Genomic DNA, 22,500 nt, shown 5'->3' on the forward strand with positions numbered 1-22,500 from the left:
ATGACTGGAGAGCGCTGAGGGCCAACAGCATGCCTCACTGGTCATCACTGTATTGACGAGGACACGCCCCCTCCTCCCCCTCCTCCCCCCAGCGTGAGCAGAGAGGACCCCGTGGTCACGTCAACACTTTACGTTTGTGTCGTTATTCCAGTGGCGGGCCGTCAGGGCCAGCAAGGCCTTCTCTGCTGGCCTAAACATCATCAGAATATATATTTTTTTCTAAATATATTTTCCCACAAATATGTATTCAATTATTCCCCAGAGTAAGAGTTATTCTCTTAATTTCATAGCGTTCCTCTTGGTTGCGCTGCTGCCAGCGCCAGGTTGAGATTTGGAGGGCTGGTCTTTATGTTAGATCTTTTATCCAATCATATTCAGCCATCGTGTGTTGCCAGGGGGCTAACATCTGCCCTCAGGCCTGCAGAATCAACATTGCGGGCGCTGGTAGCTTCAAGTGAATGGGAATGAACATTTTGTGTCAACCAATCAGCTTTAGAGTTGGCTCCTGTAGGCCAGCTAGCTGGCCCCGGAACTAGCAGGCATAGTGCTGCACGTCTTTTGATTGGATTACCAATATTGAGAGGCGGGGCCTATGGGCAGGTATATGCAGAATCTCAGAACTAGGAAACTGAATTTGATAAACGAAATAATTCGCGTACTACTAAACTGTTTGTTCAACCCACAATGGCGGAAGGAGGAGAAGATATCGATTTGGTCGAGGATATAATTATAACGCCATTCTCAACGAACTTTAAGACCGACGCTACAAAGCCCGTCACAGGCGGGAAGAGGTTCCAACTCCGAGCGCTACCGATGGCTCAGGCTCCGAGAAGCTCTGCACACCGGACTGCTGGGGATGCCTGTTGCAAGTGATGGATTTGGTGTTGGGAGCCACACTGGCTTTGCAAACTTGAGTTGTCTAACCGAGGCAGCAACGAGACACCAAAGTACGGCTCGGCACCTACAAGCATCGGTGCTTTGAAAACTTTTGGGGACACGGAGCGGATCTACAGATCAACGAACACGCGGCAGCGGAGCTGCACAACGAAAAGGTGAAGAACAAGAGGGACATATTGAAAAGACTCATTAATTGTGTCATGTGTTTGGGTAAACAGGAACTTTCATCTTCACGGTGAAACTGCTCTGGTGACAATGCGCTGTTTAGTGAACACACTGTTAAAAAAAGTTTGACTTAAAGCTAAAAGTTTGTGGACCAGAAATGGATAGAAGACGAATATTAATATAACTCTATTACACTCGAGTATGTTCTTGCCTATTAGTTGAACTGTACTGTAATGTACTCTTCCCCTGCAATTCTCTGAAGAGAAATGTCAATTTCAAGGTGACGCAACGCCTGGTTCTCCTGCGTCTCTGTCTACCTGTAGAGTGTCTAGAGCCATGGCCTCATAATGATGGAATGAGAGGTGGATTAATACGGGTGGGACTGTGTAGGACCTCCCTGAAGGCCCGGCCCACGGCCCACGGCACGCCACTGCGTTATTCTAATGACGGTCGAGTGACTTTGTTCATGCAGATATCTGGACATCAGGTCTACAGCCAGGGACACAGCACGTGTCACAGGTGTCTCTGAGGCTATCGTCTGTCTCTCTGAGGCTATCGTCTGTCTCTGAGGCTATCGTCTGTCTCTGAGGCGATCGTCTGTCTCTGAGGCTATCGTCTGTCTCTCTGAGGCTATCGTCTGTCTCTGAGGCTATCGTCTGTCTCTGAGGCTATCGTCTGTCTCTGAGGCGATCGTCTGTCTCTGAGGCTATCGTCTGTCTCTGAGGCTATCGTCTGTCTCTGAGGCGATCGTCTGTCTCTGAGGCTATCGTCTGTCTCTCTGAGGCTATCGTCTGTCTCTGAGGCGATCGTCTGTCTCTGAGGCGATCGTCTGTCTCTCTGAGGCTATCGTCTGTCTCTGAGGCGATCGTCTGTCTCTGAGGCTATCGTCTGTCTCTCTGAGGCTATCGTCTGTCTCTGAGGCTATCGTCTGTCTCTGAGGCTATCGTCTGTCTCTCTGAGGCTATCGTCTGTCTCTGAGGCTATCGTCTGTCTCTGAGGCTATCGTCTGTCTCTGAGGCTATCGTCTGTCTCTCTGAGGCTATCGTCTGTCTCTGAGGCTATCGTCTGTCTCTCTGAGGCTATCGTCTGTCTCTCTGAGGCTATCGTCTGTCTCTGTGAGGCTATCGTCTGTCTCTGTGAGGCTATCGTCTGTCTCTGAGGCTATCGTCTGTCTCTCTGAGGCTATCGTCTGTCTCTGAGGCTATCGTCTGTCTCTGAGGCTATCGTCTGTCTCTGAGGCTATCGTCTGTCTCTGAGGCTATTGTCTGTCTCTGAGGCGATCGTCTGTCTCTCTGAGGCTATCGTCTGTCTCTGAGGCTATCGTCTGTCTCTCTGAGGCGATCGTCTGTCTCTCTGAGGCTATCGTCTGTCTCTGAGGCTATCGTCTGTCTCTCTGAGGCTATCGTCTGTCTCTGTGAGGCTATCGTCTGTCTCTCTGAGGCTATCGTCTGTCTCTCTGAGGCTATCGTCTGTCTCTGAGGCTATCGTCTGTCTCTGAGGCTATCGTCTGTCTCTGTGAGGCTATCGTCTGTCTCTGAGGCTATCGTCTGTCTCTGAGGCGATCGTCTGTCTCTCTGAGGCTATCGTCTGTCTCTGTGAGGCTATCGTCTGTCTCTGAGGCTATCGTCTGTCTCTGAGGCTATCGTCTGTCTCTGAGGCTATCGTCTGTCTCTCTGAGGCTATCGTCTGTCTCTGAGGCTATCGTCTGTCTCTGAGGCTATCGTCTGTCTCTCTGAGGCTATCGTCTGTCTCTGTGAGGCTATCGTCTGTCTCTGAGGCTATCGTCTGTCTCTGAGGCTATCGTCTGTCTCTGAGGCTATCGTCTGTCTCTCTGAGGCTATCGTCTGTCTCTCTGAGGCTATCGTCTGTCTCTGAGGCTATCGTCTGTCTCTGAGGCTATCGTCTGTCTCTCTGAGGCTATCGTCTGTCTCTGAGGCTATCGTCTGTCTCTCTGAGGCTATCGTCTGTCTCTCTGAGGCTATCGTCTGTCTCTGAGGCTATCGTCTGTCTCTCTGAGGCTATCGTCTGTCTCTGTGAGGCTATCGTCTGTCTCTGAGGCTATCGTCTGTCTCTGAGGCTATCGTCTGTCTCTCTGAGGCTATCGTCTGTCTCTGTGAGGCTATCGTCTGTCTCTCTGAGGCTATCGTCTGTCTCTGAGGCTATCGTCTGTCTCTGTGAGGCTATCGTCTGTCTCTCTGAGGCTATCGTCTGTCTCTGAGGCTATCGTCTGTCTCTCTGAGGCTATCGTCTGTCTCTGTGAGGCTATCGTCTGTCTCTGAGGCTATCGTCTGTCTCTCTGAGGCTATCGTCTGTCTCTGAGGCTATCGTCTGTCTCTCTGAGGCTATCGTCTGTCTCTGAGGCTATCGTCTGTCTCTGTGAGGCTATCGTCTGTCTCTCTGAGGCTATCGTCTGTCTCTGTGAGGCTATCGTCTGTCTCTCTGAGGCTATCGTCTGTCTCTCTGAGGCTATCGTCTGTCTCTGTGAGGCTATCGTCTGTCTCTGAGGCTATCGTCTGTCTCTCTGAGGCTATCGTCTGTCTCTCTGAGGCTATCGTCTGTCTCTGAGGCTATCGTCTGTCTCTGTGAGGCTATCGTCTGTCTCTGTGAGGCTATCGTCTGTCTCTGAGGCTATCGTCTGTCTCTGTGAGGCTATCGTCTGTCTCTGAGGCTATCGTCTGTCTCTCTGAGGCTATCGTCTGTCTCTGAGGCTATCGTCTGTCTCTGTGAGGCTATCGTCTGTCTCTCTGAGGCTATCGTCTGTCTCTGTGAGGCTATCGTCTGTCTCTCTGAGGCTATCGTCTGTCTCTGTGAGGCTATCGTCTGTCTCTCTGAGGCTATCGTCTGTCTCTCTGAGGCTATCGTCTGTCTCTGAGGCTATCGTCTGTCTCTGAGGCTATCGTCTGTCTCTCTGAGGCTATCGTCTGTCTCTGAGGCTATCGTCTGTCTCTGAGGCTATCGTCTGTCTCTCTGAGGCTATCGTCTGTCTCTCTGAGGCTATCGTCTGTCTCTGAGGCTATCATCTGTCTCTCTAAGGCTATCGTCTGTCTCTCTGAGGCTATCGTCTGTCTCTGTGAGGCTATCGTCTGTCTCTGAGGCTATCGTCTGTCTCTGAGGCTATCGTCTGTCTCTGAGGCTATCGTCTGTCTCTGAGGCTATCGTCTGTCTCTCTGAGGCTATCGTCTGTCTCTGAGGCTATCGTCTGTCTCTCTGAGGCTATCGTCTGTCTCTCTGAGGCTATCGTCTGTCTCTGAGGCTATCGTCTGTCTCTCTGAGGCTATCGTCTGTCTCTCTGAGGCTATCGTCTGTCTCTGAGGCTATCGTCTGTCTCTCTGAGGCTATCGTCTGTCTCTGAGGCTATCGTCTGTCTCTCTGAGGCTATCGTCTGTCTCTCTGAGGCTATCGCCTGTCTCTGAGGCTATCGTCTGTCTCTCTGAGGCTATCGTCTGTCTCTCTGAGGCTATCGTCTGTCTCTCTGAGGCTATCGTCTGTCTCTGTGAGGCTATCGTCTGTCTCTCTGAGGCTATCGTCTGTCTCTCTGAGGCTATCGTCTGTCTCTCTGAGGCTATCGTCTGTCTCTGAGGCTATCGTCTGTCTCTCTGAGGCTATCGTCTGTCTCTGAGGCTATCGTCTGTCTCTCTGAGGCTATCGTCTGTCTCTGAGGCTATCGTCTGTCTCTCTGAGGCTATCGTCTGTCTCTGTGAGGCTATCGTCTGTCTCTCTGAGGCTATCGTCTGTCTCTGAGGCTATCGTCTGTCTCTGAGGCTATCGTCTGTCTCTCTGAGGCTATCGTCTGTCTCTGAGGCTATCGTCTGTCTCTGAGGCTATCGTCTGTCTCTGAGGCTATCGTCTGTCTCTGTGAGGCTATCGTCTGTCTCTCTGAGGCTATCGTCTGTCTCTCTGAGGCTATCGTCTGTCTCTGAGGCTATCGTCTGTCTCTCTGAGGCTATCGTCTGTCTCTGAGGCTATCGTCTGTCTCTGAGGCTATCGTCTGTCTCTCTGAGGCTATCGTCTGTCTCTGAGGCTATCGTCTGTCTCTGTGAGGCTATCGTCTGTCTCTCTGAGGCTATCGTCTGTCTCTGAGGCTATCGTCTGTCTCTGAGGCTATCGTCTGTCTCTGAGGCTATCGTCTGTCTCTCTGAGGCTATCGTCTGTCTCTCTGAGGCTATCGTCTGTCTCTGAGGCTATCGTCTGTCTCTCTGAGGCTATCGTCTGTCTCTCTGAGGCTATCGTCTGTCTCTCTGAGGCTATCGTCTGTCTCTGAGGCTATCGTCTGTCTCTGAGGCTATCGTCTGTCTCTCTGAGGCTATCGTCTGTCTCTCTGAGGCTATCGTCTGTCTCTGTGAGGTTATCGTCTGTCTCTCTGAGGCTATCGTCTGTCTCTCTGAGGCTATCGTCTGTCTCTGAGGCTATCGTCTGTCTCTGTGAGGCTATCGTCTGTCTCTGAGGCTATCGTCTGTCTCTGAGGCTATCGTCTGTCTCTCTGAGGCTATCGTCTGTCTCTGAGGCTATCGTCTGTCTCTGAGGCTATCGTCTGTCTCTGAGGCTATCGTCTGTCTCTGAGGCTATCGTCTGTCTCTGTGAGGCTATCGTCTGTCTCTCTGAGGCTATCGTCTGTCTCTGAGGCTATCGTCTGTCTCTGAGGCTATCGTCTGTCTCTGAGGCTATCGTCTGTCTCTGAGGCTATCGTCTGTCTCTCTGAGGCTATCGTCTGTCTCTGAGGCTATCGTCTGTCTCTCTGAGGCTATCGTCTGTCTCTGAGGCTATCGTCTGTCTCTGAGGCTATCGTCTGTCTCTGAGGCTATCGTCTGTCTCTCTGAGGCTATCGTCTGTCTCTGTGAGGCTATCGTCTGTCTCTCTGAGGCTATCGTCTGTCTCTGAGGCTATCGTCTGTCTCTGAGGCTATCGTCTGTCTCTGAGGCTATCGTCTGTCTCTCTGAGGCTATCGTCTGTCTCTGAGGCTATCGTCTGTCTCTGAGGCTATCGTCTGTCTCTCTGAGGCTATCGTCTGTCTCTCTGAGGCTATCGTCTGTCTCTGAGGCTATCGTCTGTCTCTGTGAGGCTATCGTCTGTCTCTGAGGCTATCGTCTGTCTCTGAGGCTATCGTCTGTCTCTGAGGCTATCGTCTGTCTCTCTGAGGCTATCGTCTGTCTCTCTGAGGCTATCGTCTGTCTCTGAGGCTATCGTCTGTCTCTGAGGCTATCGTCTGTCTCTGAGGCTATCGTCTGTCTCTCTGAGGCTATCGTCTGTCTCTGAGGCTATCGTCTGTCTCTGTGAGGCTATCGTCTGTCTCTGAGGCTATCGTCTGTCTCTCTGAGGCTATCGTCTGTCTCTCTGAGGCTATCGTCTGTCTCTGAGGCTATCGTCTGTCTCTCTGAGGCTATCGTCTGTCTCTCTGAGGCTATCGTCTGTCTCTCTGAGGCTATCGTCTGTCTCTGAGGCTATCGTCTGTCTCTGAGGCTATCGTCTGTCTCTCTGAGGCTATCGTCTGTCTCTGAGGCTATCGTCTGTCTCTCTGAGGCTATCGTCTGTCTCTGAGGCTATCGTCTGTCTCTGTGAGGCTATCGTCTGTCTCTCTGAGGCTATCGTCTGTCTCTCTGAGGCTATCGTCTGTCTCTGAGGCTATCGTCTGTCTCTCTGAGGCTATCGTCTGTCTCTGAGGCTATCGTCTGTCTCTCTGAGGCTATCGTCTGTCTCTCTGAGGCTATCGTCTGTCTCTGAGGCTATCGTCTGTCTCTCTGAGGCTATCGTCTGTCTCTCTGAGGCTATCGTCTGTCTCTCTGAGGCTATCGTCTGTCTCTGAGGCTATCGTCTGTCTCTCTGAGGCTATCGTCTGTCTCTGAGGCTATCGTCTGTCTCTGAGGCTATCGTCTGTCTCTGAGGCTATCGTCTGTCTCTCTGAGGCTATCGTCTGTCTCTGAGGCTATCGTCTGTCTCTCTGAGGCTATCGTCTGTCTCTGAGGCTATCGTCTGTCTCTGAGGCTATCGTCTGTCTCTGAGGCTATCGTCTGTCTCTCTGAGGCTATCGTCTGTCTCTGAGGCTATCGTCTGTCTCTGTGAGGCTATCGTCTGTCTCTGAGGCTATCGTCTGTCTCTGAGGCTATCGTCTGTCTCTCTGAGGCTATCGTCTGTCTCTGAGGCTATCGTCTGTCTCTCTGAGGCTATCGTCTGTCTCTGAGGCTATCGTCTGTCTCTGAGGCTATCGTCTGTCTCTGAGGCTATCGTCTGTCTCTGAGGCTATCGCCTGTCTCTGAGGCTATCGTCTGTCTCTCTGAGGCTATCGTCTGTCTCTGAGGCTATCGTCTGTCTCTGTGAGGCTATCGTCTGTCTCTCTGAGGCTATCGTCTGTCTCTCTGAGGCTATCGTCTGTCTCTGAGGCTATCGTCTGTCTCTCTGAGGCTATCGTCTGTCTCTGAGGCTATCGTCTGTCTCTCTGAGGCTATCGTCTGTCTCTGAGGCTATCGTCTGTCTCTGAGGCTATCGTCTGTCTCTGAGGCTATCGTCTGTCTCTCTGAGGCTATCGTCTGTCTCTGAGGCTATCGTCTGTCTCTGAGGCTATCGTCTGTCTCTCTGAGGCTATCGTCTGTCTCTCTGAGGCTATCGTCTGTCTCTGAGGCTATCGTCTGTCTCTCTGAGGCTATCGTCTGTCTCTCTGAGGCTATCGTCTGTCTCTCTGAGGCTATCGTCTGTCTCTGAGGCTATCGTCTGTCTCTCTGAGGCTATCGTCTGTCTCTGTGAGGCTATCGTCTGTCTCTGAGGCTATCGTCTGTCTCTGAGGCTATCGTCTGTCTCTCTGAGGCTATCGTCTGTCTCTGTGAGGCTATCGTCTGTCTCTCTGAGGCTATCGTCTGTCTCTCTGAGGCTATCGTCTGTCTCTGTGAGGCTATCGTCTGTCTCTGAGGCTATCGTCTGTCTCTCTGAGGCTATCGTCTGTCTCTCTGAGGCTATCTTCTGTCTCTCTGAGGCTATCGTCTGTCTCTGTGAGGCTATCGTCTGTCTCTGAGGCTATCGTCTGTCTCTCTGAGGCTATCGTCTGTCTCTCTGAGGCTATCGTCTGTCTCTGAGGCTATCGTCTGTCTCTCTGAGGCTATCGTCTGTCTCTCTGAGGCTATCGTCTGTCTCTGAGGCTATCGTCTGTCTCTCTGAGGCTATTGTCTGTCTCTGAGGCTATCGTCTGTCTCTGAGGCTATCGTCTGTCTCTGAGGCTATCGTCTGTCTCTCTGAGGCTATCGTCTGTCTCTGAGGCTATCGTCTGTCTCTCTGAGGCTATCGTCTGTCTCTCTGAGGCTATCGTCTGTCTCTGAGGCTATCGTCTGTCTCTGAGGCTATCGTCTGTCTCTCTGAGGCTATCGTCTGTCTCTCTGAGGCTATCGTCTGTCTCTGTGAGGCTATCGTCTGTCTCTCTGAGGCTATCGTCTGTCTCTGAGGCTATCGTCTGTCTCTCTGAGGCTATCGTCTGTCTCTGAGGCGATCGTCTGTCTCTGAGGCTATCGTCTGTCTCTGAGGCTATCGTCTGTCTCTGTGAGGCTATCGTCTGTCTCTCTGAGGCGATCGTCTGTCTCTCTGAGGCTATCGTCTGTCTCTGAGGCTATCGTCTGTCTCTGAGGCTATCGTCTGTCTCTCTGAGGCTATCGTCTGTCTCTGAGGCTATCGTCTGTCTCTCTGAGGCTATCGTCTGTCTCTGTGAGGCGTGTGAGAGGATGAGCAGACTGGCAGAGAGCAACATCAGATACAGAATACACATTATTATACGTTGGCCACCAGTTGACCAGCACATTACTCAGAAGAATCATTTACTGTAACGAAGATAAGCTCACGGTGCGGAGAACGACAAACAATGAAAGTGTCTCTCAGTTTAGCCCGAGACGCGGCCGAGTAGAGCGCCTCAGGTCCGGTGTCTGCTGACTGAGGGTGGAGCACCTCCATCAGAGTCCTGTCGCCTCCACGAGGCCGTCAGGGACTAAAGCTCTACACACATGAGCGTGGCACGAAAACAAAACACACTCTTAATCGCCCGTCTCATCCACCGGCTCAAAAACACGTGAACCAACAACACGTGAACCAGAAACATGTGAACCAGAAACACGTGAACCAGAAACACGTGAACCAGAAACACGTGAACCAGAAACACGTGAACCAGAAGCACGTGAACCAACAACACGTGAACCCCAGCTCGACCACGCCATGCACCACGAAGCCAACGCGGGTGGCCCGGCCGGCCTCGCCCGGCGGGCGCCCTTCACTGTCGGGGGCCGGCGGGCCCGGCTCTCTGCGCGGCGCTGCATGGGTCCAGGGACTCCTTGGTGGCGCCTCCAAACACGTCCACGTCGCGGTCGGTCCAGGGCGCGATGTTGCCCAGCGCCGAGGAGCCGCAGTCGGCCAGAGCGGCGACCTCGGCCGGCTTCAGCACGCGGTCCCACAGGTTGAACTGGGAGAGTTCCCCCACCAGCGCCTGGGAGGCGTCGAAATGCCCCCCCAGGGTGTCCTACAGGGGGCGAACACAAAGGTCAAAGGTCACAGGCAAGACCCGCGAGAAGCTTTTAATGGGAATGTTTCTAACGTACGACAGGCTTCAACCCGGGAACTGAAGAGGGGGAAATACTTTGTTTAGTTGTTTTAGTTCAGATGAACTATATACATATATATATATATACATATATACATATATATACATATATATAGATATAGATATATATACATATATAGATATAGATATATATACATATATATACATATATATACATACATATATATATACATACATATATACATATATATAGATATATATACATATATATATATATATATATATACATACATATATACATATATATAAATATATTCATATATATATATATACATATATATATACATCTATACATAGATATATATACATATATATGCATATATAGCTATACGTATATATACATACATATATATATATATATATATATATATACATATATATATATATATATATATATATATATATATACATATATACACATATATATAGATATATATACATATATATACATATATATATTTACATATATATACATAGATATAGATATATATACATACATATATATATATATATACATATATACACATATATATACATTCATATATATATACATAGATATATATACATATATACATATATATGTGTATATATATAGCCATTTATACATCCATCCATTAATTGTCCATTCATGTATCCCTCCCTCCCTCCCTCATGTCTCACCTGTTCCTGTCCCAGGATGAGGACTCCTCCGGGTTTGATTGGGTGCCAGGCGGCTAGCCCCTCCCCCCGGCCCTTCATCTTGCCCCCCTGGTAGGCCTTCCAGACCCCGTCCCTCAGGGTCCAGCTCACACAGATGTGCTGCCACTGGTCCTGTGGGATGGACAGAGGCAGCTGCGCCACCTGCAGGCCAGAGAGCACACAGCGGGCCTCGCCTGTTAAAGGTCAACGTGACCGCTTCCTGTCTGGGTTTACATGACGTGTTGCTCCAGGACAACATCTGTTGTTGTTGATCCTTCTGTCGGACAACAATCGAGAATGACACCTCGCGGGGATGAGGCGGCATCGGGTAGGTGGTGATGTTATAGTCTGATCACATGATGGGCTAATCAATGAACACTCATCACTATTGATGAGCCCCCCCCCCCACCTTGTCGTTGATGAGCAGCTCCACCGGCGTGTGGACCCCCTGCAGCAGCACCAGCTCGTTGGGCTGGCCGGGGACCGAGTAGGAGAAGGGGGTCCCGATGCCGGCCTCGCGGGCCCTCAGCCACACACACACCGTGAAGGCGTACATCTCCGTCAGCTCGCGCCGCACCAGCCCGTACATGTAGTTGGTCCTCACGGGGAAGGACAGCACGGCAGGCGGGAGGCAGGAGACAGGAGGCAGGAGACAGGGCAGGAGGCAGGAGGCAGGAGACAGGAGGCAGGAGACAGGGGGAGGCAGGAGGCAGGAGACAGGAGGCAGGAGACAGGAGACAGGAGACAGGAGACAGGAGGCAGGAGACAGGGGGCAGGAGACAGGAGACAGGGGGCAGGAGACAGGGGACAGGAGACAGGGGGCAGGAGACAGGAGACAGGGGACAGGGGAAGGAGACAGGGGACAGGAGACAGGAGACAGGAGACAGGGGACAGGAGACAGGAGACAGGGGACAGGAGACAGGGGGCAGGAGACAGGGGACAGGAGACAGGGGGCAGGAGACAGGGGAAGGAGACAGGGGACAGGAGACAGGGGGCAGGACACAGGGGACAGGAGACAGGGGGCAGGAGACAGGAGGGGACAGGAGGCAGGAGGGGACAGGAGACAGGGGACAGGAGGCAGGAGGGGACAGGAGACAGGGGACAGGAGGCAGGAGGGGACAGGAGACAGGGGACAGGAGGCAGGAGGGGACAGGAGACAGGAGGCAGGAGGCAGGAGGCAGGAGACAGGAGGCAGGAGACAGGAGACAGGGGACAGGAGGCAGGAGACAGGAGACAGGAGGCAGGAGACAGGGGACAGGAGGCAGGAGGGGACAGGAGACAGGAGGCAGGAGGGGACAGGAGACAGGAGGCAGGAGACAGGGGACAGGAGGCAGGAGGCAGGACAGGGGACAGGAGGCAGGAGGGGACAGGAGACAGGAGACAGGAGACAGGGGACAGGAGGCAGGAGACAGGAGGCAGGAGACAGGGGACAGGAGACAGGGGACAGGAGGCAGGAGACAGGAGACATTAGATGTTAATACACACACACATGAGACCCACTCACATGGAGCCCCCCCAACCCCCCCTCACTGTGCTCCAGCTCCGTGACTCGGTGCTTCGTGGTGCCGAGGCCCTGGTTGGTCTGCTGGTCCTGGTCCTGGTCCTGGTCCTGGTCCTGGTCCTGGTCCTGCGTCTCCGTCTTCATGGTCAGACGCTCCTCCTTCAGGAGCTTGATCTTCCTCTCCAGCTGCCCCTCCAGGTCCTCCACGCTCCAGGGGCCCTTCCCCCGCCCGCCGGGGCCCTTGGGTTGGGGCCGGGGGGCCGGGGCGGCGGGGCGGCGCCCCCCCAGGGGGTGGGAGGAGCCACCGCTTGTGGGCGGAGCCGGAACTCGGCCGATGTTACCGGTCAGACTGCCGGAGGACGAGTCGGTGAGGTTCAAGGAGGCCGGACCGATCTCCTTCTGCAGGAGGAGAGAGACCATCTTATTAACCTTCATCATCACCATCATCATCACCACCATCATCATCATCACCATCATCACCATCATCACCATCATCACCACCATCATCATCACCATCATCATCACCTTCCTTCCTGCTGCTGTCAGGCTGCACAACAAACTGCAGTAGATCGCTGTAGATGCTGGCAAACTAAACACTTTACTCAGCACTTTACTTTGTTTTCCCCTTGTATATTTAGTTTCCTCTGTATATTTAGTATTTTAGTTTTAGTATTTAGTATTGTTATTGTGTTTGGTGTTTTATTTTATTAATGCTCTAAGATGCACCTGCTGCTGTGATCCTGAAATTTCCCGACTGTGGGACGAATAAAGGGTTATCTTATCTTATCTTATCTTATCTTATCATCATCATCACCATCTTATTAACCTTGAAGTATTGTATATATATAATATATATATAATATAAATCTATATATATAATATATATAGATTTATTATATATATAATATTTATATACTGTATATAATATATTTATATAATATAAATATATATAATATATTTATATATTATATGTACAATATACTGTATATATATATATATATATTATATATATATTAAATATATATTATATATATTATATCTATACAGTATATATATCATCTAAATATATATCTATAATATATATACAGTATATATAATATATATATATAATACATATATATACTATATAGATATGATATATATATATATAATATATATTATATATATACAGTATATAAATATATTTATTTTCAGAGAGCTATTGAGGGAGGACAAACTAGTAACTGACTGAAGACTGATGCAGGTGTGTTTGTCTGTGTGTGTGTATGTTTGTGTGTGTGTGTGTGTGTCTGTGTGTGGGAGGAGGAAGAGGAGGAGGAGGAGGAAGAGGAGGAAGGTATATTTCCCAGGAGTCCACTGTGGAAGATTTGCATGTGTGAGCAGGCACGTGCACAGACATGTTGGGGGGCAGGTGCTCAAACCCAAAAAAAGGGCACCCAATGCCAAAAAAATAAATTCTGCCAGAGTTGAAGCGTCAGCATCAAGACATGATGATGCAATACATCCTCCACCTGGTCTCCTCTGGCAGCATCAGACCGCTAGCTTACATGTTCTTTATGAATAAAGTAGGGCTGTGAAACGATTAAATTTTTTAATCGGGTTAATCACAGGTTTTTGTGGATTAATCATGATTAATCACATATTACCGATATTCTCGGTATATTTTGTGAGAACATAGAGATTTATGACAAAAGACGGATATATACATTCATACATTCTTCTATACAATGGTGCTGCAACTCAGCAGTTATTTAGCAGTTTTCTTCCATATGGAACATTAATACATCTTCATCCTAAACAGAATGTTTAACCCTCCTGTTACCTTAGGGTCAATTTGATCCCATTCAATGTTTAATGTCGGTGTTCTTTGGGGTCAATTTGACCCCAGGCTGTTTTTCACTGTGTCAAACATATCAGAAATATCAACTTTTTTATTTATTTAAAGCGCTATTTAGGTAGTCAACAAACAAACATAAAGTACCTCACACTTAAACTTGGGAAGCAATATTAATTCTAATAATTTTCTGGAGGTTTTAATTGCTGGGGTCAAATTGACCCCGAGGGTAAAATATGTTAGTAAATGTAAAGGTAATAGGAGGTTAAACAGAACATTTTTCTCTTGTTTGTCAACCATTAACTCCACCATGATACAATCTAAAGGTGGACAGATAGACAAGTGACTTTTTTTTTGCTCGGTCCCTGCGCGGCGCACGGAGCTCTGTGGCGCGCGGGACGGAGATCGATAAGTGTTAACGCAACGCGAAGAGACAGAAATGACATGCTGCTGTGGAGATACGATCAACAACAGACGTTTAGTTTAATAAAAGAACAAAGACGTGCTCTAGAGAACATGTCAGGGGGCGGGCCAATCTCTTTAATGTCATGCGATCTACCGACACTACGCCGCGATCGACTGGCAGGTCGCGATCGACGTGTTGAGACCCTGATCTACAGGAAGTAGAAGTCGTAACAAGGTTTCCGGAGGTGAACCTGCGGAAGGATCGTTACCGATGAACAGACCGTCTGCATGAGAGCGGACCAGTAGGGGCGAGATCCCCCTAGCGACGCTGGCACTCAGTGGCACTTGCCAGTAGTTGCCACAGCTACTCAGTGGCACTTGCCAGCAGTTGCCAGCAGATGCCACTACTAGTCAAAAAGTGCCACTACTAGTCAAAAAGTGCCACAGCTAGTCAAAAAGTGCCAGCAGACGGAGGGTCGGCCAGGCGCGTCTGCGGCATGTCTGCGCAGTGACGAGTCTGCGACGACTCAGTGACAAGCTCCACTGAAGTGCCCGGACAGCGGAATAAATCACTTTCATGATCACAAAATGGAGGAGCTGCGGTTTAGCTAGATAGATAGATAGCTAAAATAGCTAGATACACAGATGGATGTGTGTGTATATATATAAAAAAGACACTAATTAATATATATATATTAATTAGTGTCTTTTAGACACTACTGACAATATGCAATAAGATAGTGCTGTACATTACTGCTGTACTATATTTAATATTGTTTTGCTACTACTACGTTTCACTTCGTAACCTATTACACTTATATACCATGATATTGTAACGTCTCGGACGTTATGGCACTGATGACACGGAGACGGGACGACGTTATTAATCCTCCCTTTATTGGGCATCCACCAACACAGACAGCGTGCTCCTCTCAGCTCAGCAGGTCGAACGTCAACAACAACGGTTCCCGTCAACCACCCTTAACTTCCGTTTTCCGACAGGTTAACCCCGCCTCCCCTCTACTCCGCCAATCACAGGCACGCCCCCTCGACCAGCATGCACGGTGCCACACTTTGATTGACAGCCACTTCACAGGGTCGCTACAATATATTACGAAGTGAAACGTAGTAGAAGCAAAACAATATTAAATATAGTACAGCAGTAATGTACAGCACTATCGCATATTGTAAGTAAGTGTATACAAAAAGACACTAATTATATATATATATATATATATCCATCTGTGTATCTAGCTATTTTAGCTATCTATCTATCTATCTATCTATCAATCTAGCTAAACCGCAGCTCCTCCATTCTGTGATCATGAAAGTGATTTCTTCCGCTGTCCGGGCACTTCAGTGAAGCTTGTCACTAAATCGTCGCAGACTCGTCACTGCGGCCGACCCTCCGTCTGCTGGCACTTTTTGACTAGTAGTGGCATCTGCTGGCAACTGCTGGCAACTGCTGGCAACTGATGGCAACTGCTGGCAACTGCTGGCAAGTGTCACTGAGTGCCAGTGCTTACACTTTAGACTAACAGTGGCATCTCCTCAAAGGAGAATTTCATGGAGGTATAACAGTATGACATGGTAAAAAAATTAATTATATATTTTTTATTATTAAAGAAAGGCGGGTACATTATACATATCATGGTATATAAGTGTCATATATTACGAAGTGAAACGTAGTAGTAGCAAAACAATATTCAATATAGTACAGCAGTATTGTACAGCAATATCGTATTGCATATTGTAAGTAAGTCTAAAAAAATACATTATCTATGCAAGTCTGTGGCACTTGCCACAGACTTGCCACTGAGGTGCCACTGAGGTGCCAGTGAGGTGCCAGTGAGTTGCCGGTGAGTTGTCGGTGAGTTGCCAGTGAGTTGCCAGTGAGTTGCCAGTGAGTTGCCATTGAGTTGTCGGTGCCAGTGATTGCACTCGCCCTCTCTCGAGCGGACAGAGTTCAGATTGAAGTGGTGGATTGGAAGCTCATTTTGCAAGTGACTTTTTTTTCGTCCAGACGACCAACAACAGACGGATTGGAAGCTCATTCTGCGCATGCGTTAAATGCGGTAAAAAAAAAAACCTAGTTAAACCTGTAATTGAATTAACTGAGTTAACGCGTTATTTTTCACAGCACTAGAATAAAGATGAATTATTATATAGCAACAACAGTACAAGCGTTCTGATTGGCTAATGGTCGTCATGCCAGCCATGTATCGCCCTCCTCCTGGTCTGATACGGATCCGTATCGCCCTCTGACCTCATTTTCAAAATGAGCGATATTGATAGACATCAACAGCGAAGAGCAGTGGTCAACCAAACTAAGGCCCGCGGGCCGGATACGGCCGCCTCCACATTTGGCCCCTCCCTCTGAACAAGAGAGGCCTTAGGATTGTTTTCAGTCTGGCCACGAAAATCCTAGACAAGCCCCTGTTGAATAGAACGGAATAAGAACTCTCTCTCTCTTCTCTCTCTCTCTTCTCTCTCTCCTCTCTCCTCTCTCTCTCTCTCTCTCTCTCTCCTCTCTCTTTTCTCTCTCTCTCCTCTCTCTCTTCTCTCTCTCCTCTCTCTCTTTTCTCTCTCTCTCCTCTCTCTCTTCTCTCTCTCTCTCCTCTCTCTCTTTCTCTCTCTCCTCTCTCTCTTCTCTCTCTCTCTCTCTCTCTCTCTTTTCTCTCTCTCTCTCTCTCTCTCTCTTCTCTCTCTCTCTCTCTCTCTCTCTCCTCTCTCTCTCCCTCTCTCTCTCTTTTCTCTCTCCTCTCTCTCTCCCTCTCTCTCTCTCTCAGTTCACGCTGAGCGTCAGAGCGACAGGGTGTGTGATTGAGAGCTGCTGGGCGTTGTCTGTGTGTTTCTCTCTTCTCTATTCTTTCATAGTTGTATGTATTTAGTTTATGTGGTTTATTGGTTGGTTTCACAGTAGTTTAATTTGTTTGGTGGTTATTTGGGTTTTTTCTCTGGGTGTCTTCCCGCTGCCGGTGCCTCACCGGGCTCGGTGCGTGGCGGAATGTTTGCCCCGGTCCCACCCCCGCTGCTCACGAGGATACACGGTATGAAGATTGCCGGTGACTCCTCGTGCAGCGTGGAGGAATTGGCTCGGGCAGTCGGGAAGAAAGTCGGGTTCGGCAGCGTGAAGTCCGCCGCCAAGATGAACGGCTCGGTCGTGATCTTCCTGGATCAGGTGGGGAAGGTGAGCCGCGTGGTGGAGGAGGGTCTCTCGGTGGGAGATTTGTTTGTGCAGGTGTTTCCGCTGGATCAGCCGGCCACCAGAGTCCTCGTTTCAAACGTCCCTCCGTTCATCTCCGATGAGTTCCTCAGCAGAGAGCTCTCCCGGCACGGGAAACTGGTCTCCCCGATCAGAGTGATCTCATCGGGGTTCAAGGAGAGCTTGATGAAGCACATACTGAGTTACCGTAGATCGGTTTATATGATACTCAACGACCGGAGCGCGGAGTTAAACCTGCGCTTCAGCGTCAGAGTAGATGATTTCAACTATAACGTCTACGCGTCTTCATCGGCGATGAAGTGTTTTCATTGCGGGGAGGAGGGGCACACCGCGAGGGTCTGCTCGAAGCGAGGCGACCCTGCGCCAGCTGGTCCGGGCGGCTCGGGTCCGTCCGGCGCGTCATCATCAGCGAGGGTGAACTGGAAGAAAAGCGAAGCCCTCGCTGTGGGGGAGTGGCGTGGCGGCCTCCCGGTTCTTCCACAAAAGCTCATATGGAAAAAGGACGGTTTTAAACATTTAGGAATATACCTGGGGAAACCGAGCATGGTCCAGAAGAACTGGGAGGGCGTCACAGAGAAGATAGAGGGGAAACTTTCCAAGTGGAAGTGGCTGCTCCCCCAGATGTCTTTTAAAGGTTGAGTACTGGTTTTAAACAATCTCATTGCATCCCAACTGTGGCACAGGTTGACCGTTTTAGACCCTCCCTCGGGCTTCTTAGCCAACATACAAAAAAAATGGTGGATTTTTTTTGGGAGGGTCTACACTGGGTGCCACAGGGGGTGCTGTTTTAACCAGAGAGGAGGGGACAGGGCCTTGTCCACCTGGCCAGCCGGACGGCCACTTTTAGATTACAGTTTGTTCAGAAGTTTTAACGAGTCCGGGTTTTAGTGTGGCGAGACGTGGCCAGCTGCATCCTCAGACGTGCTGACAACCTGGGGCTGGATACTGCTCTGTTTTTAATAGACTCCAGCATTTTAAAACTAAGTGGGCTGCCTCCTTTTTATCAGGGTGTTTTTAAGTCGTGGGCCCTTTTTAAGCACGAAAGGTGCCCACAGTCTGACTCTCTGTTCTGGTTGTTGAGAGAACCATTAATTTATAATGCACGACTGGACATTAGCAGCAGCGTCACCCCTGGACTAACGGGGGCGCTGCTGCGAACAAAGACCCTTTCTCTGCAGCAGTTGGTGGATGCAGTGGGGCCGACGCTGAGCGACCGCCCGGCCCTGGGCTCCCTGCTGGGGCTGCATTCCGACCGGGTGGCGAGGAGGCTCCTGGAGCTGTGGAGGCAGAGGCTGACCGGGGTGGAGAGGAGCCTCCTCAACGACTACAGCCAGCAGAGAGCAGAGCCGGACCCTGCAGACCCCTTCCCAGACATCTCCCTCAGCCCGAGGCTAGGGGGACTCACCGCCCCTGCTAGAACGAGCCACCCAGAAAACTGCACACTGAACAAAGCAGACAAGAAGACTTTGTATTTTAACCTCGTGAAGAGCATCAACAGGTCCAGACTGTGCAACAGACCGCCCACTGTGTGGTCAGAGAGACTTGGGCATGGAGGCCCTGGCCCGCAGTGAGGGGTCCTATACAAGCCTCCCCTGAAGAAAAGGACCGCTGACCTCCAGTGGCGGATTTTACACGGTGCTGTCGCGTCCAACGCTTTTATTTCGGTAATCAATCCCGCTGTCCTGAGCCAGTGCCTCTTCTGTGACCTCCGGGAGACTATTTACCATGTTTTTAACGAGTGTAAGAGACTTTTGAGTTTCTTCACTCTTTTAACATAGGTTTTTAGTCTTTTTAATGTGGCTTTACAGAGAAGGTTTTATCATGGGAGCTGCCTACAAAAACGGAAAAAGAAAATGGCAGCTCCTTAATTTTTTATCCGGCGAAGCCAAAATGGCCATTTATTTAACAAGGAAGTCCCGGGTGGAAAACAGAGAGGGGCAGGAGGCCGGGGCAGTGTGGCTCTGTAACATCAGAGCCAGACTCTGGCTGGAGTTCAGATTTTATAAACACATTGGAGACCTGGATGCTTTTAAACAACGCTGGTGTTTTAAAGGTATTGTTTGTTCTGTGGTGGAGGAGGAGCTGGTGTTTGCACCACTTTTTATTAGGTAAAGCATGTGTTTCTGTTTTTTAAATATTTTGTTTTGTTTGTTTGTTTTATTTTAAAACCCGATTTTTAAAACACTTCATTTTAAAGAAACGTAATGGTTAAAGAAATGTAAATAAAGTGTTTTCAAAATCAAAAAATCTCCTCTCTCCTCTCTCTCACCTCTCTCTCTCCTCTCTCTCCTCTCTCTCTCTCTCTCTCCTCTCTCTCTCTCTCTCCTCTCTCTCTCTCTCTCTTCTCTCTCTCTCTCTCTCTCTCTCCTCTCTCTCTCTCTCTCTCTCCTCTCTCTTCTCTCTCTCTCTCTCTCCTCTCTCTCTCTCTCTCTCTCCCTCTCTCTCTCTTCTCTCTCTCTCTCCTCTCTCTACCTCTCTCTCTCTCTTTTCTCTCTCCTCTCTCTCCCTCTCTATATTCTCTAAACACAACTAACGTATAATCACGGATTTCGTAAGTTGTTGTTTGTTTATTTGTTTAGGAACCGTCGGACCAGTTGTGACGTCATGTTTTCAGCAGCGTAATGTTGTGGTTGATTTATCACAAACAACGTCAGGGGACAAACACGTCATGACCTGTTGGTCTGGTGCTGCGCGTCAGAGGAGAAGGAGGTGCAGCCGTTTAGTAGCGCGAGGAGCACTGCGGGGAGGAGGAAGTGGAGGAGGAGGGGGGAGGGGCACGGCGGTGGGGGCTCGTGAGCGTCGTCGGAGCAGGTTGGGGCGAAATTCTCACAAGAACTCAAATAAATGCCCCGTCGGATATTAAAACACATTTGGGGGGACTTGATGACAGAGAGAGTAACTTTTATTCTTAAATACTGATGAATGAAAAAAGTGTCTCCAGCAAAAAGGGCACTTTACTCATCCAGGGCAAAAGGGGAGGAGCTTGAGCACCACTAGGGCTCTACCTGTGCACGTGCCTGCGTGTGAGACATGAAGGACACTCGTGTCACGAGTTTCTAGAGAAAGAGCTAGACAACAAGACAAGGACAACAAGACAACAAGACAACAAGACAAGGACAACAAGACAACAGGACAACAGCAGCCCACCTCCAGCTTCTCGATGCGGTCCTTCAGGTCCATGATGGCCCGGGCCAGCTCCTCCACGGCCCGCGCGGTCTGCAGCTGCGCGGCCGCGGAGGCGCTGACGTCATCCCCGGCCATGACGCGGCGGCCGCCGCTCCAGACGCCGACGCTGCGCTCCGGGACGCTGCGCTCGTCCTCCAGGCCGCTCTCGCACTCGCTGAGCTTCCCGGAGAGTTCCCGGATGGTCCTCTGGTCCATGAGGATCTGGTCGTTCTGCTGCAGGACCATCTGCCGGAGCTGCTCCGCGGTGGTCCGCAGGTAGGTCCAGTCCTCGTCCCCGGTGTGTCCGTACAGCGGGTCGTCGGCCTGCGGCCTCAGGGCTTTGCTGGTGCAGTCCCCCACCGGCACCGGGGTGCAGATCAACCGGCTGAAGCTGAACGTCTTCGCGGAGCCGGTCTCCTCCCCGAGGTGCAGCTGGTTCCGAGGGGGGACCTCGCCGAGTCCGTTGTCCCCGTCGTAGGACTCGGCCCCGTGGCGCGCGCCCAGCGGCCCGGCGCGCGCCACCGAGCCGGACTCCGTCGCGGGCTCCAGCAGCGTGCCGTTGTCCCCGCGAGGCGCGGCCCGCTCCCGGGGATAAACGCTCGCGACGATGCAGATGACCGCGCCGAGGAAGGCCAGCGTGCCCGCGCTCACGAGCACGATGACGAACTTCATCCTGGCCGTGAGGACCGATGGACCGAATCAGAACCGGATCCGGGGAGACGTGGAGCGGAGATGTGGATGCGGATCTGAGGTCTGATATGCAGGAGATGCTCTCTCCTCAGCGCGTTACCATGGAGACCGAGGGGCGGGGCGACGACGTGGCCTGCGTCACAGCGTGTGTGTGTGATGTGTGTGTGTATCTATGTGTGTGCATGTCTGTGTGTGTCTGTGTGTGCCTGTGTGTGTGTGTGTCTGTGTATGTGTCTGTGTATGTGTGTGTGTGTGCCTGTGTGTGTCTCTTTGCCTGTGCGTGTGTCTCTCTGTGTGTGTGTGTGCCTGTGTGTGTCTGTGTGCGTGTGCATGTCTGTGTGTGTCTGTGTATGTGTGTGTGTGTGTGTGTGTGTCTCTTTGCCTGTGCGTGTGTCTCTCTGTGTGTGTGTGTGTCTGTGTGTGTGCCTGTGTGTGTCTGTGTGCGTGTGCATGTCTGTGTGTGTCTGTGTATGTGTGTGTGTGTGCCTGTGTGTGTATGTGTGTGTGCCTGTGTGTGTCTGTGTGCATGTCTGTGTGTGTGTGTGCCTGTGTGTGTCTCTTTGCATGTGCGTGTGTCTCTCTGTGTGTGTGTTCAAGATTCAAGATTCAAGATTCAAGATGTTTTATTTGTCACATACACACAGGGTGTGCAGTGAAATGAAAGTGGCAATGCTCAGCAGGAATGTGCAAGGGCAACAAGTACACACTATTTACAAATAAAAAACAACACAATATTTACAGTAAGTGTGTGTGTGTGTGTGTGTGTGTGTGTGTGTGTGTGTGTGCCTAAGAGGGGCAGTTGTGTGGGTCTATGGGGGTCCTGGTGAGGTCGGAGTTCACAGTCCTGATGGCCTGAGGAAAGAAACTCCGTCTCAGTCTCTCTGTTCTTGCAGCGTGACTACGGAGGCGCCTGCCTGACCGCAGCAGCTGAAACAGTCTGTTGTTGGGGTGGTGAGGATCCTTCATGATCCTGCCGGCTCTGGTTCTGCACCTCCTGGTGTACAAGTCCTGCAGGGTGAGGAGTGTAGTTCCAATAGTGCGCTCAGCCGAACGCACTACTCTCTGCAGAGCCTTCCTGTCCTGAGCGGAGCAGTTGCCAAACCAGGCTGTGATGCTTCCTGTCAGGACGCTCTCTACAGCTCCAGAGTAGAAGGACTGAAGGATCCTCTGGGAAACTTTAAATTTCCTCAGCTGCCTGAGGTGGTAGAGGCGCTGCCTTGCCTTTCTCACCAGAGTGTCTGTGTTTGACCATGTCAGATCCTCGGTGATGTGGACTCCCAGGTATTTATACCGCTCACCCTCTCCACAGTAGTCCCGTTAATCCCCAGTGGTGAGTACCCTCTGTTGTTGTACCT

General features: G+C 50.4%; 2 protein-coding genes across 2 annotated transcripts in view; one reads left to right on the forward strand and one right to left on the reverse strand.

The window, feature by feature from the left end:
• Positions 1 to 9,298: 9,298 nt before the first annotated feature.
• Positions 9,299 to 21,336, reverse strand: nptxrb (neuronal pentraxin receptor b). The gene is made up of 5 exons (XM_056409468.1): positions 20,438 to 21,336; positions 11,854 to 12,224; positions 10,734 to 10,974; positions 10,307 to 10,486; positions 9,299 to 9,544 (listed from the first exon to the last, which is right to left on the reverse strand). The coding sequence occupies exons 1-5, from the start codon at positions 21,125 to 21,127 to the stop codon at positions 9,299 to 9,301; spliced, it is 1,728 nt and encodes a 575-aa protein (XP_056265443.1). The 5' UTR covers positions 21,128 to 21,336.
• baiap2l2b (BAR/IMD domain containing adaptor protein 2 like 2b) overlaps positions 21,125 to 22,500 on the forward strand; it is a 5,532-nt gene continuing 4,156 nt past the window's right edge. The window contains exon 1 of the mRNA XM_056408650.1: positions 21,125 to 21,206. Coding sequence (XP_056264625.1) covers positions 21,145 to 21,206 — 62 coding nt within the window. The 5' untranslated portion in view covers positions 21,125 to 21,144. The remainder of the gene's footprint in view (positions 21,207 to 22,500) is intronic.

The sequence above is a fragment of the Pseudoliparis swirei genome, chromosome 24, assembly GCF_029220125.1.
Source record: "Pseudoliparis swirei isolate HS2019 ecotype Mariana Trench chromosome 24, NWPU_hadal_v1, whole genome shotgun sequence".
NCBI classification, from domain to species: Eukaryota; Metazoa; Chordata; class Actinopteri; order Perciformes; family Liparidae; genus Pseudoliparis; species Pseudoliparis swirei.